At 47.1% G+C, this 27571-nt stretch overlaps 1 protein-coding gene across 3 annotated transcripts in view; it reads right to left on the bottom strand.

Moving 5' to 3' along the window:
* Positions 1–27571, bottom strand: part of LOC137320726 (probable ATP-dependent RNA helicase DDX60) — a 270394-nt gene that overhangs the window by 204030 nt on the left and 38793 nt on the right. For all 3 annotated transcript variants that reach the window (XM_067982445.1, XM_067982446.1, XM_067982447.1), the window contains exons 3-5: positions 8724–8913; positions 7423–7779; positions 3169–3273 (exon numbers count right to left, since the gene is read on the bottom strand). In XM_067982445.1, coding sequence (XP_067838546.1) covers positions 3169–3273; positions 7423–7779; positions 8724–8913 — 652 coding nt within the window. The remainder of the gene's footprint in view (positions 1–3168; positions 3274–7422; positions 7780–8723; positions 8914–27571) is intronic.

Raw genomic sequence — 27571 nt, forward strand, 5'->3', positions numbered from 1 at the left:
CCATCAAAGGCCTTTGTATCTCCTAAACCTGAAAGGTGAGGTCAGCGGAAGAGTTCACCGGTGGGTTAGATCCTGGTCTAACTGCGAGGATTGTGTCCCCTGAGGACGTTCCAGGTCGTCTTTTCTAACCTTCCCTTTAATTCTTTTGGCCATCACCTTTAAATTTGTACTCTTGTGTAATTATTTCACCGCCTAGTGGAAAGAATCTTTCACATTATCATAACCCTTCGTACCTTTGACATCCTCGATCGGGGCACCTCTTAACTTTCTCAGCTCTAGTGAAAAATTTTTTTCCCTTCAAATATTTATCCAATTCCATATGATTCTATAAAGGAATTGGATGAATATTTGAAGGGAAAAAATTTGCAGGGCTACTGGGAAAGAGCGAGGGATTGGGACTAAGAGGGTTGCTCTTACAAAGAGCCGGCACAGGCTTGATGGGCTGAATGGCCTCCTTCTGTGCTGTAACCATTCTATGATTTTGTGGAAAAAAGCCCCAACTTCGTAAGCCTCTGTTCACAACTGCAACCCCTCATTCCCTTTCCCGTTGCTTTTAAATCCCCCTAGAGTGCCACTCGCATTGTAGGACATCTCACTGTGCTTTGCAAGGAGGAGCAGAAGATGCCAAGTTTAAGAGGAAGGAGAAAATAACAGAGGGGACAGACCAAACTTACAATAAAAAAGATAGGTTTTTGAGAGGTTTTTAAAGTAAGGGAGAAAGGTAGCAAGTTACGGGAGAGAGCTCCAAAGAGCATGAGTGCAGTGACTGAAAGGTCAGCCTCCAATGGCGGAATAGAAGGAGCAGAGGATGAGGGATGGGGGAGAGGATGAGGGACGGAGGAGAGGATGAGGGACGGAGGAGAGGATGAGGGACAGAGCAAGGAATGATGGACAGAGCAGAGGATGAGGGTCGGAGCAGAGGACGTGGGTCGGAGCAGAGGATGATGAACGGAGCAGAGGGTGTGGGTCGGAGCAGAGGATGAGGGACGGAGGAGAGGATGAGGGATGGAGCAGGGGATGAGAGACGGAGCAGAGGATGAGGGATGGAGCAGAGGATGAGAGACGGAGCAGAGGATGAGGGACGGAGGAGAGGATGAGGGACGGAGGAGAGGATGAGGGACGGAGGATAGGATGAGGGACAGAGCAAGGAATGATGGACAGAGCAGAGGATGAGGGTCGGAGCAGAGGACGAGGGACAGAGCAGAGGACGTGGGTCGGAGCAGAGGATGAGGGACGGAGCAGAGGATGAGAGACGGAGCAGAGGATGAGGGACGGAGCAGGGGATGAGAGACGGAGCAGAGGATGAGAGACGGAGCAGAGGATGAGAGACGGAGCAGGGGATGAGAGACGGAGCAGGGGATGAGAGACGGAGCAGGGGATGAGAGACGGAGCAGAGGATGAGAGACGGAGCAGGGGATGAGAGACGGAGCAGGGGATGAGGGACGGAGCAGGGGATGAGAGACGGAGCAGGGGATGAGAGACGGAGCAGGGGATGAGAGACGGAGCAGGGGATGAGAGACGGAGCAGGGGATGAGAGACGGAGCAGGGGATGAGAGACGGAGCAGAGGATGAGAGACGGAGCAGGGGATGAGAGACGGAGCAGAGGATGAGAGACGGAGCAGAGGATGAGAGACGGAGCAGGGGATGAGAGACGGAGCAGGGGATGAGGGACGGAGCAGAGGATGAGAGACGGAGCAGGGGATGAGAGACGGAGCAGGGGATGAGAGACGGAGCAGGGGATGAGAGACGGAGCAGGGGATGAGAGTCAGAGCAGAGGATGAGAGACAGAGCAGGGGATGAGAGACGGAGCAGAGGATGAGGGACAGTGCAAAGGATGAGGGTCGCAGCAGAGGATGAGGGATGGAAGAGACGATGAGGGACAGAGGAGACGATACGGGCCGGAGCTGGGAAAGAAAGCCGAGCAAGTGATGCGGACCAGAGCATGGGATATGGGCTGGGTTCTATGGTTGGAGATGAAAGACTAGATTTTCCTCTGTTATCATGCCCCAAATTGAACAGAATAGGGGTACAGACAGCGGGGAAACTTGGGGGAAGGGTGGGGTGATGCTTACTGACGCACCCCTGCCCCAAACTTACACTGAGGTCTGAAGCACAGTTGTGATATTCAGCTGGCACTTTGGCCTGTCCCTTTAAGACCACCGGTCACGTTATCCCTCTGAGGAAAATGGCCCTAACAGGCACATCTCAGGTCAGCTGGTCTTGTTGTTGAAAGTTTGGCAGCTGCTGGGGGAGAGGTGAGGTCATCTCAAGGTGAGAAAAAAACAGCCGGAAAGGACTGGCTTTCTTCCTCTTTCTGTACAATTTGTTTTAGGATTGTTCAGTTATGATTTGTGAGTGTTTTATACAAAGACTGATGGACGTATTAGACACAAGGTTTTTATGTAGATTGAGAGAGCGTAACACGGCAGTGTAGTAGTTATATTAGAGGATGAGGATGTGAGTTTAAATCCCACCGTGGTAGTTTGAGAATTGAAATTCAGTTTAAAAACAATCTGGAAATAAAAAAATCAGTAAAAGTGACCCTGAAGCTGTCGGATTGTTGTAAAAACACCAACTGGTTCACCAATACACTTTAGGGAAGGAAACCTGCCGTCCTTAACTGGTCTGGGCCTATACGTGACTCCAATCCCACACCGCCATGCTCGACTCTTAACTGCCCTCTGAAGTGGCCCAGCAAGCCACTCAGTTGTAGCAAAATGCCAGTGGTTCAAGAAGAAGGCCCTCCATCACCACCTTCTCAGGGCAACGAGTGATGGAGAATAAATGCCGGCCTTGCCGGTGATGCCCAAATCAAGAGAATGAATTAAAAGCAAGAGAGAAATAGATAGATAGATCGAAAAATGGCGAGGGAGATAGATCGGTAAATATAGATCGGTAGACAGAAAAAGATACAGAAAGAAATACTTGCATTTATATACAGTGCCTTTCACGACCTCAGGACATCAGAAAGCGCTTTACAGCCAATACAGAGAGGGATACAGAGAAACAGATAGGGTTAGATGAAGTAAGGTGAGAGTTGGCTCATGTGGAGCATAAACGCCGGCACAGACCAGTTGGGCCGAATGGCCTGTTTCTGTGCTGTAGATTCTACGTAAACGATTTTTTTTTAGACTCTGTTTAAAAAATAAATCTGGAATGTGATCCTACCTCAGTCTGTGTTTTCTCCATCAGTTCTTTTTCATCCTCCGCAAAAAACATTCCATTGTACAACGTGACCAGCTGTTTCTGGTCAGACTCTAAATCTGCCTCAAGCTGCATGGGAGGGAGAAAAGCAGAAAATTCAGAACAGTATTACAGATTACAAGATCAAGAACAGCTTCATTTTGAGCATATATATATATATAAACACACACACATATATATGCAGCAAAGTGATAGTAACACTGGAACATACAAACAGGAGGAGGCCATTCAGCCCCTCGAGCCTGTTCCGCCATTCAATTTGAACATGGCTGATCTGTATCTTAACTTCATTTTTTATTCGTTCATGGGATGTGGGCATCGCTGGCGAGGACAGCATTTATTGCCCATCTCTAATTGCCCTTGAGAAGGTGGTGGTGAGCCGCCTTCTTGAACCGCTGCAGTCCGTGTGGTGAAGGTTCTCCCACAGTGCTGTTAGGTAGGGAGTTCCAGGATTTTGACCCAGCGACAATGAAGGAACGGCGATATATTTCCAAGTCGGGATGGTGTGTGACTTGGAGGGGAACGTGCAGGTGATGTTGTTCCCATGTGCCTGCTGCTCTTGTCCTTCTAGGTGGTAGAGGTCGCGGGTTTGGGAGGTGCTGTCGAAGAAGCCTTGGCGAGTTGCTGCAGTGCATCCTGTGGATGGTACACACTGCAGCCACAGTGCGCCGGTGGTGAAGGGAGTGCATGTTGAGGGTGGTGGATGGGATGCCAATCAAGTGGGCTGCTTTGTCATGGATGGTGTCGAGCTTCTTGAGTGTTGTTGGAGCTGCACTCATCCAGGCAAGTGGAGAGTATTCCATCACACTCCTGACTTGTGCGTTGTAGATGGTGGAAAGGCTTTGGGGAGTCAGGAGGTGAGTCACTCACCGCAGAATACCCAGCCTCTGACCTACTTTTGTAGCCAAAGTATTTATATGGCTGGTCCAGTTACGTTTCTGGTCAATGGTGACCCCCAGGATGTTGATGGTGGGGGATTCGGCGATGGTAATGCTGTCGAATGTCATGGGGAGGTGGTTAGACTCTCTCTTGTTGGAGATGGTCATTGCCTGGCACTTGTCTGACACGAATATTACTTACCACTTATCAGCCCAAGCCTGGACGTTGTCCAGGTCTTGCTGCATGCGGGCACGGACTGCTTCGTTATCTGAGGGGTTGCGATTGGAACTGAACACTGTGTAATCATCAGCGAACATCCCCATTTCTGACCTTATGATGGAGGGAAGGTCATTGATGAAGCAGCTGAAGATGGTTGGGCCTAGGACACTGCCCTGAGGACCTCCTGCAGCAACGTCCTGGAGCTGAGATGATTGGCATCCAACAACCACTACCATCTTCCTTTGTGCTAGGTATGACTCCAGCCACTGGAGAGTTTTCCCCCTGATTCCCATTGACTTCAATTTTACTAGGGCTCCTTCGTGCCACACTCGGTCAAATGCTGCCTTGATGTCAAGGGCAGTCACTCTCACCTCACCTCTGGAATTCAGCTCTTTTGTCCATGTTTGGACCAAGGCTGTAATGAGGTCTGGAGCCGAGTGGTCCTGGTGGAACCCAAACTGAGCATCGGTGAGCAAGTTATTGGTGAGTAAGTGCCACTTGATAGCACTGTCGACGGCACCTTCCATCACTTTGCTGATGATTGAGAATAGACTGATGGGGCGGTAATTGGCCTGATTGGATTTGTCCTGCTTTTTGTGGACAGGACATACCTGAGCAATTTTCCACATTGTCGGGTAGATGCCAGTGTTGTAGCTGTACTGGAACAGCTTGGCTAGAGGTGTGGCTAGTTCTGGAGCACAAGTCTTCAGCACTACAGCTGGGATGTTGTCGGGGCCCATAGCCTTTGCTGTATCCAGTGCAGCCAGCCGTTTCTTGATATCACGTGGCGTGAATCAAATTGGCTGAAAACTGGCTTCTGTGTTGGTGGGGATATCGGGAGGAGGCCGAGATGGATCATCCACTCGGCACTTCTGGCTGAAGATGGTTGCAAACGCTTCATCCTTGTCTTTTGCACTCACGTGTTGGACTCTGCCATCATTGATGATGGGGATGTTTACAGTGCCTCCTCCTCCCGTTAGTTGTTTAATTGTCCACCACCATTCATGACTGGATGTGGCAGGACTGCAGAGCTTTGATCTGATCCGTTGGTTGTGGAATCGCTTAGCCCTGTCTATAGCATGTTGCTTCCGTGTTTAGCATGTATCCTTTGTTGTAGCTTCACCGGGTTGGCACCTCATTTTTAGGTACGCCTGGTGCTGCTCCTGGCATGCTCTTCTACACTTATCATTGAACCAGGGTTGATCCCCTGGCTTGTTGGTAATGGTAGAGTGAGGAATATGCCGGGCCATGAGGTTACAGATTGTGCTGGAATACAATTCTGCTCCTGCTGATGGCCCACAGCACCTCATCGATACCCAGTTTTGAGCTGCTAGATCTGTTCTGAATCTATCCCATTTAGCACGGTGGTAGTGCCACACAACACGTTGGATGGTGTCCTCAGTGCAAAGACGGGACTTCATCTCCACGAGGACTGTGCGGTGGTCACTCCTACCAATACTGTCATGGACAGATGCGTCTGCGACAGGTAGATTGGTGAGGACAAGGTCAAGTAAGTTTTTCCCTCGTGTTGGTTCTCTCACCACCTGCCGCAGGCCCAGTCTGACAGCTATGTCCTTCAGAACTCGGCCAGCTCGGTCAGTAGTGATGCTACCGAGCCACTCTTGGTGATGGACATTGAAGTCCCTCACCCAGAGTACATTCTGTGCCCTTGCTACCCTCAGTGCTTCCTCCAAGTGGTGCTCAACATGGAGGAGGACTGATTCATCAGCTGAGGGAGGGCGGTAGACTCCATCTACCCGTCTTGGTTCCGTGACCTTTAGAATCCTGTGCCTAACAAAAACACTGCTACTGAGTTGTCCCTCAACTCACACCATCAATAACACTCTGGGGTAAAAATTGGTTATAGCCTCTTTGCCCCTTTTTATTATTATTGTTATCCCAGTCTATAGCAGGATAGTTGAAATCCCCAGTTATCACCACTCTATGGCTTTTGCACCTCTCTCTAATTTCCCTGCAAATTTGCTCCTCTATATCCTTCTCACTAGTTGGTGGCCTATAGAATACTCCCAGTAGTGTAATGGCACCTCTTTTATTTCTTAATTCTAACCAAATAGATTCTGTCCTTGACCCCTCCAGGACATCCTCTCTCTCCAGTACTACAATATTCTCCTTAATCAATCCTGCCACCTCCCATCTTTCCTTCCCTATCTTTCCTGAACACCTTGTATCCAGGAATATTTAGTACCCAATCCTGCCCTTTTTTGAGCCAGGTCTCTGTTATCGCTACGACATCATATTCCCATGACTATTTGCGCCTGCAGCTCACCAACCTTGTTTACCACGCTCCGTGTGTTTACACACACACACTGCAAACCAGTCTTCGACTTCCTTGTACTCTCTCTTAGTCTGATCCCACGTAATACTGTACTACTACTAGCTCTAGTGCTATCTGTCTCTTCTGATCCTTTGGATTTGAAGTGGATATTTTTCAAGCATCCAAAATTTAGCGAGCACTATTGATTTTTACACTAGAAATTGTAAGAGAATAGTTTTACTGCACTAGACAGACAGACAGACAGACAGATAGATAATATGTAAAACAACAACTTACATTTACATAGCACCTTTAACATAGTAAAATGTCCCAAGGAGATATTAGGACAGGTGACCAAAAGCTTGGACAAAGAGGTAGGTTTTAAGGAGCGTCTTAAAAGGAGGAGAGAGAGGTGGAGAGGTTTAGGGAGGGAATTCCAGAGCTTAGGCAGCTGAACGCATGGTCACCAATGGTGGAACGATGAAAATCAGGGCTACACAAGAGGCCAGAATTGAAGGGATGCAGAGATCTCGGAGGGATATTGGGCTGGAGGAGGTTACAGAGATAGAGAGGGGCGAGGCCATGGAAGGATTTGAAAGCAAGGATGAGAATTTTAAAAGATAGTTAGATTATTGATCGATAGGCAGATAATGGATAAATAGATGGATAGTTCAACAGATAGACAGATGGATAATAGATAGATCAATATATAGACAAATAGAAAAATAGATAGATTAACAGTCGTAAAGATCATCAGATAGATAAGTACATAAATAGATAGATCGATCAGTCCTTCAATGCACAGACAGAAAGAAAGGTAAGTATTTCAGAACAAATGTCTTTACCTCCTTAAACGTTGAAATAATAGGTGGCTTGCTGCACATGTGATACCCATATACTCGGAGAATATCCCGGGCCATTCCAGAGGAAAGGACAACGTTTATTCTGCTCCCCAGTGTGTGAAGCATCAAGATGTGGAACAACCCACTGAAAAGATGATTTCTTCTATTCCCTGGAAAAGCTTTGTCTGAAATCACCATAAAGTACGGGTGGTTCTCACGTAAGAAGGTCTGCCATCTTGGATCAAAGCAGTTGTCGAACTCTGTGTGCACTGGAATCTTTGTGTTGTGCTGGAGGTGAAGAATCAGTGCGGTCCGTATCGAGAGATAATAGCAACTTTGGTTCCATATACATTCAGCGTCCTAAAAAGAAAACACAGACAGATCATGCTTAATTAAAGATTCAGTTCCACCGCAGTTCAACCGTGGAACTTCCATTATGAGCCATAACGCATGGGACTGCCGTCTTCCAGTAGATAAAGGTAATTGGCTGATAATGGAGAATCCTCAGATCTTACGCACACGACACGGTTAATCTGGATGGAAAGGCATGAGGATAAGCGTGCGACAAAGGACAAAAGAACCACACTGTTATTTTGACATCTCACGCAAGACTTTTGTCGTGTGAAATTTCTGACGGGTAATCAGGAAGGCAGGTTATTGGAGGGAGGAAAATAGAGCTTCATAGGAACATTAGGAACAGGAGTAGGCCATTCAGCCCATCGAGTCTGCTCCACCCTTCAATTAGATCCTGGCTGATCTGCAGGTCAACTCCATTTACCCGCCTTTGCTCCATGTCCCTCGATACCCTTACCCAACAAAAATCTATCGATCTCAGTCTTGACAGCTCCAATTGTCCCCCACCATCCACAGTCTTTTGGGGGAGAGAGATCCAGATTTCTACTACCCTTTGTGTGAAAAAGTGCTTCCTGATTTCGCTTCTAAATGGCCTAGCTCTAATTTTAAGATTGTGACCCTTCCTTCTTGATTCCTCCTCCAGAGGAAATAGTTTCTCTGTATCTACCCGAACAAATCTTTTTGACACTTTAAACTTCTCGACCAGATCATTTATCAATCCTCTCTACTCAAGGGAATAGAAGCCAAGTCTGAGCAACCTGTCCTCATAATTTAACTCTTTTAGCCCCGGTATCATTCTGGTGAATCTGCGCTGCACCCCCTCCAAGGCCAATATATCCTTCCTGAGGTGCTGTGCCCAAAGCTGTGCATTTTCTTCACACGTTGACCAGAGTTAGCCCCACCCTTAAATATAACTGTTAAAGCGATGGTACATTAAGTTTAATTCTTACCTTGAAGAATGTAATGACATACTTTGCCTTTTTTTGAGCCAAGTCGAACAAAAAACATTCCACCAGATAAAAAAAGTGCAGGTTCTGGCCAATGTCGACAGTTACATCGTGAAGGTACGTCATCATTAAAGAGTCACCATCAATAACAAAGAACTCAGACTCCACAAAGTCATGCAACAAGCTCGCCTTCCTGTAAAAACACACAAGATAATTGAATCAGGTCAAAAAATGGAAGGAAAATGATCTCCACCACATTTATTCGAAAACAGCAATAACCCTTCCTCACATCGCCTCAGTCATAGAAACATACAGCACAGAAGGAGGCCATTCAGCCCATCCTGCCTGTGCCGGCTCTTTGAAAGAGCTGTCCAATTAGTCCCACTTCCCCTGCTCTTTCCCCATAGACCTGCAAATTTTTCTTTTTTAACTATATATCCAATTCCCTTTTGAAAGTTACTATTGAATCTGCTTCCATCACCCTTTCAGTCAGTACATTCCAGGTCGTAACAGCTCACTGCACAAAAAAAAGTCTCCTCACCTCTCTCAGTGATTTCCCAGTAATTTTACTATAGGAACATTTCCTTTCAAAAAAAGGTCGAAATCCAACATGAATTGTTCCAAATTATCGACAGGCAAGATTTATTGCAAAAAAAACCTGTTCACATTCACAACCAACACACAGAAACCGTCTCGCATAAAGGATCACAAGATTATTACGGATAAAGGGTTAGTCATTCAGTCCATCGTGGATTGTCCACCTCGAAAGACTGTGAAGTCCCTACATTCCAGCATTCGATTGGTTCTCAAATGATTCCCACTGCTGAATTGGGTTGCCAGTTCTGTTTGAGCATATTCCTGAAGGTTTCATCACAGTGGTCTTCCCCAGGGGTCAGTATTAGGACCACTGTTTGTTTTGATATATATTAATGACCTGGACTTGGTTATACAGGGCATAATTTTAAAGTTTGCAGATGACACGAAATGTGGAAATGTAGTAAATAATGTGGAGGATAGTAGCAGACGTCAGGAGGACATAGACAGACTGGTGAAACGGGCAGACACAAGGCAGATAAAATTTAACGTAGAGAAGTGTGAAGTGAAAAGTTTTGGTAGGAAGAATGAGGAGAGGCAATGTAAGCTAAATGGAATAATTTTGAAGGGAGTGCAGGAACAGAAAGGCGTCGAGCTGTATGTACACAAATCGAGGCATATAGTACAAAAGCAAGGAAGTCATGCTAAACCTTTATAAAACACGGGTCCAATTCTGGGCACCACACTTTAGGAATGATGTCATGGCCTTGGAGAGGGTGCAGAGGAGATTTACTAGAATGGTACCAGTGATGAGGGACTTCAGTTATGTGGAGAGACTGGAGAAACTGGGATTGTTCTCCTTGGAGCGAAGAAGAGTAAGAGGAATTTGATAGAGGTATTCAAAATCGTGAACGGTTTTGATGGAGTATATCAGGAGAAACTGTTTCCAGTGGCTGAAGGGTCGAGAACCAGAGGACACAAATTTAAGGTGATCGGCAAAAGAACCAGAGGGGACATGAGGAAACATTTTTTTAGGCAGTGAATTGTTATGATCTGGAATGCACAGCCTGAAAGGGCAGTGGAAATAGATTCAATAGTATCCATCAAAAGGGAATTGAATAAATACTTGAAGGGAAAAAGTTTGCAGGGCTATGGGAAAAGAACGGGGTGGGGTGGGACTAATTGGATAGCTCTTTCAAAGAGCCAGCATAGGCATGATGGGTCGAATGGCCTCCTTCTATGCTGTATGATTCTATGATTCTATATCTTAACAGGCAAAAGCTAAAGGTTACTATTACCACAATATAAAGATAAATTATTAGCAATATAACATTAGCAGGCTTCTACGCTGAACCATGCTATGATACTATGAGATTATGACCTCCCATCTCCAATTGTCTCATCCGGTCAAACAGCCTTCCCCGTCTCTAATACTTTATAACGAAGAAACAAAAGTGTTCAAAGAAAATGAAAAAAATGTGCATTGTTTTAAATGCCCCTATGATTTTCCTCCTGTTAGCCATTAATACACAGACACCCACCTTACACTGCCATTAACACACAGACTCCCACCTCACACTGCCATTAATACACAGACTCCCACCTCACACTGCCATTAATACACAGACTCCCACCTCACACTGCCATTAATACACAGACTCCCACCTCACACTGCCATTAATACATAGACTCTCACCTCACACTGCCATTAATACACAGACTCTCACCTCACACTGCCATTAATACATAGACTCTCACCTCACACTGCCATTAATACACAGACTCTCACCTCACACTGCCATTAATACACAGACTCTCACCTCACACTGCCATTAATACACAGACTCTCACCTCACACTGCCATTAATACACAGACTCTCACCTCACACTGCCATTAATACATAGACTCTCACCTCACACTGCCATTAATACACAGACTCTCACCTCACACTGCCATTAATACATAGACTCTCACCTCACACTGCCATTAATACACAGACTCTCACCTCACACTGCCATTAATACATAGACTCTCACCTCACACTGCCATTAATACACAGACTCTCACCTCACACTGCACTAACACACACTCCAAACACACACTGCGATTAACACACACACTCCAACTTCACACTGCGATTAACACACACACTCCAACTTCACACTGCGATTAACACACACACTCCAACTTCACACTGCTAATAACACTCACACTCCAACCTCACACTGCTAATAACACTCACACTCCAACCTCACACTGCCATTAACACTCACACTCCAATCTCACACTGCCATTAACACACACACTCGAATCTCACACTGCCATTAACACACACACTCCAACCTCACACTGCCATTATCACTCACACTCCAACCTCACACTGCCATTAACACACACACTCCAACCTCACACTGCCATTAACACACACACTCCAACCTCACACTGCCATTAACACTCACACTCCAACCTCACACTGCCATTAACACACACACTCCAACCTCACACTGCCATTAACACTCACACTCCAATCTCACACTGCCATTAACACACACACTCCAACATCACACTGCCATTAACACACACACTCCAACATCACACTGCCATTAACACACACACTCCAACCTCACACTGCCATTAACACTCACACTCCCACCTCACACTGCGATTAACACACACACTCCAATCTCACACTGCCATTAACACACACACTCCAATCTCACACTGCGATTAACACACACACTCCCACCTCACACTGCCATTATCACTCACACTCCAACCTCACACTGCGATTAACACACACACTCCAACCTCACACTGCCATTAACACTCACACTCCCACCTCACACTGCGATTAACACACACACTCCAATCTCACACTGCCATTAACACACACACTCCAACCTCACACTGCGATTAACACACACACTCCAACCTCACACTGCCATTAACACTCACACTCCCACCTCACACTGCGATTAACACACACACTCCAACCTCACACTGCCATTAACACTCACACACCAACCTCACACTGCCATTAACACACACACTCCAACCTCACACTGCCATTAACACTCACACTCCAACCTCACACTGCCATTAACACACACACTCCAACCTCACACTGCCATTAACACTCACACTCCAACCTCACACTGCCATTAACACACACACTCCAACCTCACACTGCCATTAACACTCACACACCAACCTCACACTGCGATTAACACACACACTTCAATCTCACACTGCCATTGACACTCACACTCCAATCTCACACTGCCATTAACACTCACACACCAACCTCACACTGCGATTAACACACACACTCCAATCTCACACTGCCATTGACACTCACACTCCAATCTCACACTGCCATTAAAACACACACTCCAACCTCACACTGCCATTAACACTCACACTCCAATCTCACACTGCCATTAACACACACACTCCAACATCACACTGCCATTAACACACACACTCCAACATCACACTGCCATTAACACACACACTCCAACCTCACACTGCCATTAACACTCACACTCCCACCTCACACTGCGATTAACACACACACTCCAATCTCACACTGCCATTAACACACACACTCCCACCTCACACTGCGATTAACACACACACTCCAATCTCACACTGCCATTAACACACACACTCCCACCTCACACTGCGATTAACACACACACTCCAACCTCACACTGCCATTAACACTCACACTCCAACCTCACACTGCGATTCACACACTCCAACCTCACACTGCCATTAACACACACACTCCCACCTCACACTGCCATTAACACACACACTCCAACCTCACACTGCCATTAACACACACACTCCAACCTCACACTGCCATTAACACACACACTCCAACCTCACACTGCGATTAACACACACACTCCAATCTCACACTGCCATTAACACACACACTCCAACCTCACACTGCGATTCACACACTCCAACCTCACACTGCCATTAATACACACACTCCCACCTCACACTGCCATTAACACACACACTCCCACCTCACACTGCCATTAACACACACACTCCCACCTCACACTGCGATTAACACACACACTCCAACCTCACACTGCCATTAACACTCACACACCAACCTCACACTGCCATTAACACACACACTCCAACCTCACACTGCCATTAACACTCACACTCCAACCTCACACTGCCATTAACACACACACTCCAATCTCACACTGCCATTGACACTCACACTCCAATCTCACACTGCGATTAACAAACACACTCCAACCTCACACTGCCACTAACACACACACTCCAACCTCACACTGCCATTAATACTCACACTCCAATCTCACACTGCCATTAACACACACACTCCAACATCACACTGCCATTAACACACACACTCCAACATCACACTGCCATTAACACACACACTCCAAACACGCACTGCCATTAACACTCACACTCCCATCTCACACTGCGATTAACACACACACTCCAATCTCACACTGCCATTAATACTCACACTCCAATCTCACACTGCCATTAACACACACACTCCAATCTCACACTGCGATTAACACACACACTCCAATCTCACACTGCCATTAATACTCACACTCCAATCTCACACTGCCATTAACACACACACTCCCACCTCACACTGCGATTAACACACACACTCCAACCTCACACTGCCATTAACACACACACTCCAACCTCACACTGCGATTCACACACTCCAACCTCACACTGCCATTAACACACACACTCCCACCTCACACTGCCATTATCACTCACACTCCAACCTCACACTGCCATTAACACACACACTCCAACCTCACACTGCCATTAACACACACACTCCAACCTCACACTGCCATTAACACTCACACTCCAACCTCACACTGCCATTAACACACACACTCCCACCTCACACTGCCATTATCACTCACACTCCAACCTCACACTGCCATTAACACACACACTCCCACCTCACACTGCCATTAACACACACACTCCAATCTCACACTGCCATTAACACTCACACTCCAACCTCACACTGCCATTAACACTCACACTCCAATCTCACACTGCCATTAACACACGCACTCCAACCTCACACTGCCATTAACACTCACACTCCAATCTCACACTGCCATTAACACACACACTCCAACCTCACACTGCCATTAACACTCACACTCCAATCTCACACTGCCATTAACACTCACACTCCAACCTCACACTGCCATTAACACTCACACTCCAACCTCACACTGCCATTAACACTCACACTCCAATCTCACACTGCCATTAACACACACACTCCAACCTCACACTGCCATTAACACTCACACTCCAACCTCACACTGCGATTCACACACTCCAACCTCACACTGCCATTAATACACACACTCCCACCTCACACTGCCATTAACACACACACTCCAACCTCACACTGCGATTCACACACTCCAACCTCACACTGCCATTAACACACACACTCCAACCTCACACTGCGATTCACACACTCCAACCTCACACTGCCATTAATACACACACTCCAATCTCACACTGCCATTAACACTCACACTCCAACCTCACACTGCGATTAACACACACACTCCAATCTCACACTGCCATTAACACACACACTCCAACCTCACACTGCCATTAACACTCACACTCCAATCTCACACTGCCATTAACACACACACTCCAACCTCACACTGCGATTCACACACTCCAACCTCACACTGCCATTAATACACACACTCCCACCTCACACTGCCATTAACACACACACTCCAACCTCACACTGCCATTAATACACACACTCCCACCTCACACTGCCATTAACACACACACTCCCACCTCACACTGCGATTAACACACACACTCCAAACTCACACTGCCATTAACACTCACACACCAACCTCACACTGCCATTAACACACACACTCCAACCTCACACTGCCATTAACACTCACACTCCAACCTCACACTGCCATTAACACACACACTCCAATCTCACACTGCCATTGACACTCACACTCCAATCTCACACTGCGATTAACAAACACACTCCAACCTCACACTGCCATTAACACACACACTCCAACCTCACACTGCCATTAACACTCACACACCAACCTCACACTGCCATTAACACACACACTCCAACCTCACACTGCCATTAACACTCACACTCCAACCTCACACTGCCATTAACACACACACTCCAATCTCACACTGCCATTGACACTCACACTCCAATCTCACACTGCGATTAACAAACACACTCCAATCTCACACTGCCATTAATGCTCACACTCCAATCTCACACTGCCATTAACACACACACTCCAACATCACACTGCCATTAACACACACACTCCAAACACGCACTGCCATTAACACTCACACTCCCACCTCACACTGCGATTAACACTCACACTCCAATCTCACACTGCCATTAATACTCACACTCCAATCTCACACTGCCATTAACACACACACTCCAATCTCACACTGCCATTAACACTCACACTCCAACCTCACACTGCCATTAACACACACACTCCAACCTCACACTGCCATTAACACACACACTCCAAACACGCACTGCCATTAACACTCACACTCCCACCTCACACTGCCATTAACACACACACTCCAACATCACACTGCCATGAACACACACACTCCAAACACGCACTGCCATTAACACTCACACTCCCACCTCACACTGCGATTAACACACACACTCCAATCTCACACTGCCATTAATACTCACACTCCAATCTCACACTGCCATTAACACACACACTCCAATCTCACACTGCGATTAACACACACACTCCCACCTCACACTGCCATTATCACTCACACTCCAACCTCACACTGCGATTAACACACACACTCCAATCTAACACTGCCATTAACACACACACTCCCACCTCACACTGCGATTAACACACACACTCCAAACTCACACTGCCATTAACACACACACTCCAACCTCACACTGCGATTCACACACTCCAACCTCACACTGCCATTAACACACACACTCCCACCTCACACTGCGATTAACACACACACTCCAACCTCACACTGCCATTAACACACACACTCCAACCTCACACTGCCATTAACACACACACTCCAACCTCACACTGCGATTCACACACTCCAACCTCACACTGCCATTAACACACACACTCCCACCTCACACTGCGATTAACACACACACTCCAAACTCACACTGCCATTAACACACACACTCCAACCTCACACTGCGATTCACACACTCCAACCTCACACTGCCATTAACACACACACTCCCACCTCACACTGCCATTAACACACACACTCCAATCTCACACTGCCATTATCACTCACACTCCAACCTTACACTGCGATTAACACACACACTCCAACCTCACACTGCGATTAACACACACACTCCAACCTCACACTGCCATTAACACTCACACTCCAACCTCACACTGCCATTAACACTCACACACCAACCTCACACTGCCATTAACACACACACTCCAACCTCACACTGCCATTAACACTCACACACCAACCTCACACTGCCATTAACACTCACACACAAACCTCACACTGCCATTAACACTCACACTCCAACCTCACACTGCGATTAACACTCACACTCCAATCTCACACTGCCATTAATACACACACTCCAACCTCACACTGCCATTAACACACACACTCCAAAATCACACTGCCATTAACACACACACTCCAACCTCACACTGCCATTAACACACACACTCCAACCTCACACTGCCATTAACACACACACTCCAACCTCACACTGCGATTAACACACACACTCCAACCTCACACTGCGATTAACACACACACTCCAACCTCACACTGCCATTAACACTCACACTCCAACCTCACACTGCCATTAACACACACACTCCAATCTCACACTGCGATCAACACTCACACTCCAACCTCACACTGCCATTAACACTCACACTCCAACCTCACACTGCCATTAACACTCACACTCCAACCTCACACTGCGATTCACACACTCCAACCTCACACTGCCATTAATACACACACTCCCACCTCACACTGCCATTAACACTCACACTTCAATCTCACACTGCGATCAACACTCACACTCCAACCTCACACTGCCATTAACACTCACACTCCAACCTCACACTGCGATTCACACACTCCAACCTCACACTGCCATTAATACACACACTCCCACCTCACACTGCCATTAACACACACACTCCAACCTCACACTGCGATTCACACACTCCCACCTCACACTGCCATTAACACTCACACTCCAACATCACACTGCCATTAACACTCACACTCCAATCTCACACTGCCATTAATACACACACTCCAACCTCACACTGCCATTAACACTCACACTCCAACCTCACACTGCGATTAACACACACACTCCAATCTCACACTGCGATTAACACTCACACTCCAACCTCACACTGCCATTAACACTCACACTCCAACCTCACACTGCGATTCACACACTCCAACCTCACACTGCCATTAACACACACACTCCAACCTCACACTGCCATGAACACACTCCAACCTCACACTGCCATTAATACACACACTCCAACCTCACACTGCGATTAACACACACATTCCAATCTCACACTGCCATTAACACACACACTCCAACCTCACACTGCGATTAACACACACACTCCAACCTCACACTGCCATTAATACACACACTCCAATCTCACACTGCCATTAACACTCACATTCCAATCTCACACTGCCATTAACACACACACTCCAACCTCACACTGCGATTAACACTCACACTCCAACCTCACACTGCCATTAACACTCACACTCCAATCTCACACTGCCATTAACACACACACTCCAACCTCACACTGCGATTAACACTCACACTCCAACCTCACACTGCCATTAACACTCACACTCCAATCTCACACTGCCATTAACACACACACTCCAACCTCACACTGCCATTAATACACACACTCCAACCTCACACTGCCATTAACACTCACACTCCAACCTCACACTGCCATTAACACTCACACTCCAACCTCACACTGCCATTAACACTCACACTCCAACCTCACACTGCCATTAACACTCACACTCCAACCTCACACTGCCATTAACACACACATTCCAATCTCACACTGCCATTAACACACACACTCCAACCTCACACTGCGATTAACACACACACTCCAACCTCACACTGCCATTAACACTCACACTCCAACCTCACACTGCCATTAACACACTCCAACCTCACACTGCCATTAATACACACACTCCAACCTCACACTGCGATTAACACACACATTCCAATCTCACACTGCCATTAACACTCACACTCCCACCTCACACTGCCATTAACACACACACTCCAATCTCACACTGCCATTAACACTCACACTCCAATCTCACACTGCCATTAACACTCACACTCCCACCTCACACTGCCATTAACACACACACTCCAACCTCACACTGCCATTAACACTCACACTCCCACCTCACACTGCCATTAACACACACACTCCAATCTCACACTGCCATTAATACTCACACTCCAATCTCACACTGCCATTAACACTCACACTCCAACCTCATACTGCCATTAACACTCACACTCCAATCTCACACTGCCATTAACACTCACACTCCAATCTCACACTGCCATTAACACACACACTCCAACCTCACACTGCCATTAACACTCACACTCCAACCTCACACTGCCATTAACACTCACACTCCAACCTCACACTGCCATTAATACACACACTCCAACCTCACACTGCCATTAACACTCACACTCCAACCTCACACTGCCATTATCACTCACACTCCAACCTCACACTGCCATTAACACACACACTCCAATCTCACACTGCCATTATCACACACACTCCAATCTCACACTGCGATTAACACACACACTCCAACCTCACACTGCGATTAACACACACACTCCAATCTCACACTGCCATTAACACTCACACTCCCACCTCACACTGCCATTAACACTCACACTCCAACCTCACACTGCCATTAACACACACACTCCAATCTCACACTGCGATTATCACTCACACTCCAACCTCACACTGCCATTAACACACACACTTCAATCTCACACTGCGATCAACACACACACTCCAACCTCACACTGCCATTAACACTCACACTCCAATCTCACACTGCCATTAACACACACACTCCAACCTCACACTGCCATTAACACTCACACTCCAACCTCACACTGCCATTAACACTCACACTTCAATCTCACACTGCGATCAACACTCACACTCCAACCTCACACTGCCATTAACACACACACTTCAATCTCACACTGCGATTAACACACACACTCCAATCTCACACTGCCATTAACACTCACACTCCAACCTCACACTGCCATTAACACACACACTCCAATCTCACACTGCCATTAACACTCACACTCCCACCTCACACTGCCATTAATACACACACTCCAACCTCACACTGCCATTAACACACACACTCCAACCTCACACTGCCATTAACACTCACACTCCAACCTCACACTGCCATTAACACTCACACTCCAACCTCACACTGCCATTATCACTCACACTCCAACCTCACACTGCCATTAACACACACACTCCAATCTCACACTGCGATTAACACACACACTCCAACCTCACACTGCGATTAACACACACACTCCAATCTCACACTGCCATTAACACACACACTCCAACCTCACACTGCCATTAACACTCACACTCCAACCTCACACTGCCATTATTACACACACTCCAACCTCACACTGCGATTAACACACACACTCCAACCTCACACTGCGATTAACACACACACTCCAATCTCACACTGCGATTAACACACACACTCCAATCTCACACTGCCATTATCACACACACTCCCACCTCACACTGCCATTAACACTCACACTCCAACCTCACACTGCCATTAACACACACACTCCAACCTCACACTGCGATTAACACACACACTCCAACCTCACACTGCGATTAACACACACACTCTATCCTCACACTGCCATTAACACTCACACTCCAACCTCACACTGCCATTAACACTCACACTCCAATCTCACACTGCGATTATCACTCACACTCCAACCTCACACTGCCATTAACACACACACTCCAATCTCACACTGCGATTAACACTCACACTCCAACCTCACACTGCCATTATCACACACACTCCAACCTCACACTGCCATTAACACACACACTCCAATCTCACACTGCCATTAACACACACACTCCAACCTCACACTGCCATTAACACACACACTCCAACCTCACACTGCCATTAACACTCACACTCCCACCTCACACTGCCATTAACACACACACTCCAACCTCACACTGCCATTAACACACACACTCCAACCTCACACTGCGATTAACACACACACTCCAACCTCACACTGCCATTATCACTCACACTCCAACCTCACACTGCCATTAACACACACACTCCAACCTCACACTGCCATTAACACACACACTCCCACCTCACACTGCCATTAACACACACACTCCAATCTCACACTGCCATTATCACTCACACTCCAACCTCACACTGCCATTAACACACACACTCCAACCTCACACTGCCATTAACACACACACTCCAATCTCACACTGCCATTATCACTCACACTCCAACCTCACACTGCCATTAACACACACACTCCAATCTCACACTGCCATTAACACACACACTCCAACCTCACACTGCCATTAACACACACACTCCAATCTCACACTGCCATTATCACTCACACTCCAACCTCACACTGCCATTAACACACACACTCCAATCTCACACTGCGATTAACACACACACTCCAATCTCACACTGCCATTAACACACACACTCCAACCTCACAATGCCATTAACACACAGACTCCAACCTCACACTGCGATTAACACACACACTCCAACCTCACACTGCCATTATCACTCACACTCCAACCTCACACTGCCATTAACACACACACTCCAATCTCACACTGCGATTAACACACACACTCCAATCTCACACTGCCATTAACACACACACTCCAACCTCACACTGCCATTATCACTCACACTCCAACCTCACACTGCCATTAACACACACACTCCAACCTCACACTGCCATTAACACACACACTCCCACCTCACACTGCGATTAACACACACACTCCAACCTCACACTGCCATTATCACTCACACTCCAACCTCACACTGCCATTAACACACACACTCCAACCTCACACTGCCATTAACACACACACTCCCACCTCACACTGCCATTAACACACACACTCCAATCTCACACTGCGATTATCACTCACACTCCAACCTCACACTGCCATTAACACACACACTCCAATCTCACACTGCGATTAACACACACACTCCAATCTCACACTGCCATTAACACTCACACTCCAATCTCACACTGCCATTAACACTCACACTCCAACCTCACACTGCCATTAACACTCACACTCCAATCTCACACTGCCATTAACACACACACTCGAATCTCACACTGCCATTAACACTCACACTCCAATCTCACACTGCCATTAACACACACACTCCAATCTCACACTGCCATTAACACACACACTCCAACCTCACACTGCCATTAACACTCACACTCCAATCTCACACTGCCATTAACACACACACTCCAACCTCACACTGCCATTAACACTCACACTCCAATCTCACACTGCCATTAACACACACACTCCAACCTCACACTGCCATTAACACTCACACTCCAATCTCACACTGCCATTAACACACACACTCGAATCTCACACTGCCATTAACACTCACACTCCAATCTCACACTGCCATTAACACACACACTCCAATCTCACACTGCCATTAACACTCACACTCCAACCTCACACTGCGATTAACACACACACTCCAACCTCACACTGCGATTAACACTCACACTCCAATCTCACACTGCCATTAACACACACACTCCAACCTCACACTGCCATTAACACTCACACTCCAACCTCACACTGCCATTAACACTCACACTCCAATCTCACACTGCCATTAACACTCACACTCCCACCTCACACTGCGATTAACACACACACTCCAATCTCACACTGCCATTAACACACACACTCGAATCTCACACTGCCATTAACACACACACTCCAACCTCACACTGCCATTAACACTCACACTCCAATCTCACACTGCCATTAACACACACACTCGAATCTCACACTGCCATTAACACACACACTCCAACCTCACACTGCCATTATCACTCGCACTCCAACCTCACACTGCCATTAACACACACACTCCAACCTCACACTGCCATTAACACACACACTCCAACCTCACACTGCCATTAACACTCACACTCCAACCTCACACTGCCATTAACACACACACTCCAACCTCACACTGCCATTAACACTCACACTCCAATCTCACACTGCCATTAACACACACACTCGAATCTCACACTGCCATTAACACTCACACTCCAATCTCACACTGCCATTAACACACACACTCCAATCTCACACTGCCATTAACACACACACTCCAACCTCACACTGCCATTAACACTCACACTCCAATCTCACACTGCCATTAACACACACACTCCAACCTCACACTGCCATTAACACTCACACTCCAATCTCACACTGCCATTAACACACACACTCCAACCTCACACTGCCATTAACACTCACACTCCAATCTCACACTGCCATTAACACTCACACTCCAACCTCACACTGCCATTAACACTCACACTCCAACCTCACACTGCCATTAACACTCACACTCCAATCTCACACTGCCATTAACACACACACTCCAACCTCACACTGCCATTAACACTCACACTCCAACCTCACACTGCGATTCACACACTCCAACCTCACACTGCCATTAATACACACACTCCCACCTCACACTGCCATTAACACACACACTCCAACCTCACACTGCGATTCACACACTCCAACCTCACACTGCCATTAACACACACACTCCAACCTCACACTGCGATTCACACACTCCAACCTCACACTGCCATTAATACACACACTCCAATCTCACACTGCCATTAACACTCACACTCCAACCTCACACTGCGATTAACACACACACTCCAATCTCACACTGCCATTAACACACACACTCCAACCTCACACTGCGATTCACACACTCCAACCTCACACTGCCATTAATACACACACTCCCACCTCACACTGCCATTAACACACACACTCCCACCTCACACTGCCATTAACACACACACTCCCACCTCACACTGCGATTAACACACACACTCCAACCTCACACTGCCATTAACACTCACACACCAACCTCACACTGCCATTAACACACACACTCCAACCTCACACTGCCATTAACACTCACACTCCAACCTCACACTGCCATTAACACACACACTCCAATCTCACACTGCCATTGACACTCACACTCCAATCTCACACTGCGATTAACAAACACACTCCAACCTCACACTGCCATTAACACACACACTCCAACCTCACACTGCCATTAATGCTCACACTCCAATCTCACACTGCCATTAACACACACACTCCAATCTCACACTGCCATTAACACACACACTCCAACATCACACTGCCATTAACACACACACTCCAAACACGCACTGCCATTAACACTCACACTCCCACCTCACACTGCGATTAACACTCACACTCCAATCTCACACTGCCATTAATACTCACACTCCAATCTCACACTGCCATTAACACACACACTCCAATCTCACACTGCCATTAACACACACACTCCAACCTCACACTGCGATTAACACACACACTCCAACCTCACACTGCCATTAACACACACACTCCAACCTCACACTGCCATTAACACTCACACTCCAACCTCACACTGCGATTAACACACACACTCCAACCTCACACTGCCATTAACACACACACTCCAACCTCACACTGCCATTAACACTCACACTCCCACCTCACACTGCCATTAACACACACACTCCAACATCACACTGCCATGAACACACACACTCCAAACACGCACTGCCATCAACACTCACACTCCCACCTCACACTGCGATTAACACACACACTCCAATCTCACACTGCCATTAATACTCACACTCCAATCTCACACTGCCATTAACACACACACTCCAATCTCACACTGCGATTAACACACACACTCCCACCTCACACTGCCATTATCACTCACACTCCAACCTCACACTGCGATTAACACACACACTCCAATCTAACACTGCCATTAACACACACACTCCCACCTCACACTGCGATTAACACACACACTCCAAACTCACACTGCCATTAACACACACACTCCAACCTCACACTGCGATTCACACACTCCAACCTCACACTGCCATTAACACACACACTCCCACCTCACACTGCCATTATCACTCACACTCCAACCTCACACTGCGATTAACACACACACTCCAACCTCACACTGCCATTAACACTCACACACCAACCTCACACTGCCATTAACACACACACTCCAACCTCACACTGCCATTAACACTCACACACCAACCTCACACTGCCATTAACACTCACACACCAACCTCACACTGCCATTAACACTCACACTCCAACCTCACACTGCGATTAACACTCACACTCCAAAATCACACTGCCATTAACACACACACTCCAACCTCACACTGCGATTAACACTCACACTCCAAAATCACACTGCCATTAACACTCACACTCCAACCTCACACTGCGATTAACACTCACACTCCAATCTCACACTGCCATTAACACACACACTCCAACCTCACACTGCCATTAACACACACACTCCAACCTCACACTGCGATTAACACACACACTCCAACCTCACACTGCGATTAACACACACACTCCAACCTCACACTGCCATTAACACACACACTCCAATCTCACACTGCGATCAACACTCACACTCCAACCTCACACTGCCATTAACACTCACACTCCAACCTCACACTGCGATTAACACACACACTCCAACCTCACACTGCCATTAACACTCACACTCCAACCTCACACTGCCATTAACACACACACTCCAACCTCACACTGCGATTAACACACACACTCCAACCTCACACTGCCATTAACACACACACTCCAACCTCACACTGCCATTAACACTCACACTCCAACCTCACACTGCCATTAACACACACACTCCAATCTCACACTGCGATCAACACTCACACTCCAACCTCACACTGCCATTAACACTCACACTCCAACCTCACACTGCCATTAACACTCACACTCCCACCTCACACTGCCATTAACACTCACACTCCAAAATCACACTGCCATTAACACACACACTCCAACCTCACACTGCCATTAACACACACACTCCAACCTCACACTGCGATTAACACACACACTCCCACCTCACACTGCCATTAACACTCACACTCCAAAATCACACTGCCATTAACACACACACTCCAACCTCACACTGCGATTAACACACACACTCCAACCTCACACTGCCATTAACACTCACACTCCAACCTCACACTGCCATTAACACTCACACTCCAACCTCACACTGCGATTAACACTCACACTCCAAAATCACACTGCCATTAACACACACATTCCAACCTCACACTGCCATTAACACTCACACTCCAACCTCACACTGCCATTAAAACACACACTCCAACCTCACACTGCCATTAACACTCACACTCCAAAATCACACTGCCATTAACACACACACTCCAACCTCACACTGCCATTAACACTCACACTCCAACCTCACACTGCGATTAACACACACACTCCAAAATCACACTGCCATTAACACACACACTCCAACCTCACACTGCCATTAACACTCACACTCCAACCTCACACTGCCATTAACACTCACACTCCAATCTCACACTGCCATTAACACTCACACTCCAAAATCACACTGCCATTAACACACACACTCCAACCTCACACTGCCATTAACACTCACACTCCAACCTCACACTGCGATTAACACACACATTCCAATCTCACACTGCCATTAACACTCACACTCCCACCTCACACTGCCATTAACACACACACTCCAACCTCACACTGCGATTAACACACACACTCCCACCTCACACTGCCATTAACACACACACTCCAACCTCACACTGCCATTAACACTCACACTCCCACCTCACACTGCCATTAACACACACACTCCAATCTCACACTGCCATTAATACACACACTCCCACCTCACACTGCCATTAACACTCACACTCCCACCTCACACTGCCATTAACACTCACACTCCCACCTCACACTGCCATTAACACACACACTCCAATCTCACACTGCCATTAACACACACACTCCCACCTCACACTGCCATTAACACTCACACTCCCACCTCACACTGCGATTAACACACACACTCCAATCTCACACTGCCATTAACACACACACTCCAATCTCACACTGCCATTAACACTCACACTCCAATCTCACACTGCCATTAACACTCACACTCCAATCTCACACTGCCATTAACACTCACACTCCAATCTCACACTGCCATTAACACACACACTCCAACCTCACACTGCCATTAATACTCACACTCCAATCTCACACTGCCATTCACACACACACTCCAATCTCACACTGGCATTAACACACACACTCCAACCTCACACTGCGATTAACACACACACTCCCACCTCACACTGCGATTAACACACACACTCCAACCTCACACTGCGATTAACACACACACTCCAATCTCACACTGCCATTATCACTCACACTCCAACCTCACACTGCCATTAACACTCACACTCCCACCTCACACTGCGATTAACACACACACTCCCACCTCACACTGCCATTATCACTCACACTCCCACCTCACACTGCGATTAACACACACACTCCCACCTCACACTGCCATTAACACTCACACTCCAATCTCACACTGCCATTAACACTCACACTCCAACCTCACACTGCCATTAACACTCACACTCCAACCTCACACTGCGATTAACACACACACTCAAATCTCACACTGCCATTAACACACGCACTCCAACCTCACACTGCCATTAACACTCACACTCCAA

Source organism: Heptranchias perlo, chromosome 4, assembly GCF_035084215.1.
Source record: "Heptranchias perlo isolate sHepPer1 chromosome 4, sHepPer1.hap1, whole genome shotgun sequence".
Classification (NCBI taxonomy): domain Eukaryota; kingdom Metazoa; phylum Chordata; class Chondrichthyes; order Hexanchiformes; family Hexanchidae; genus Heptranchias; species Heptranchias perlo.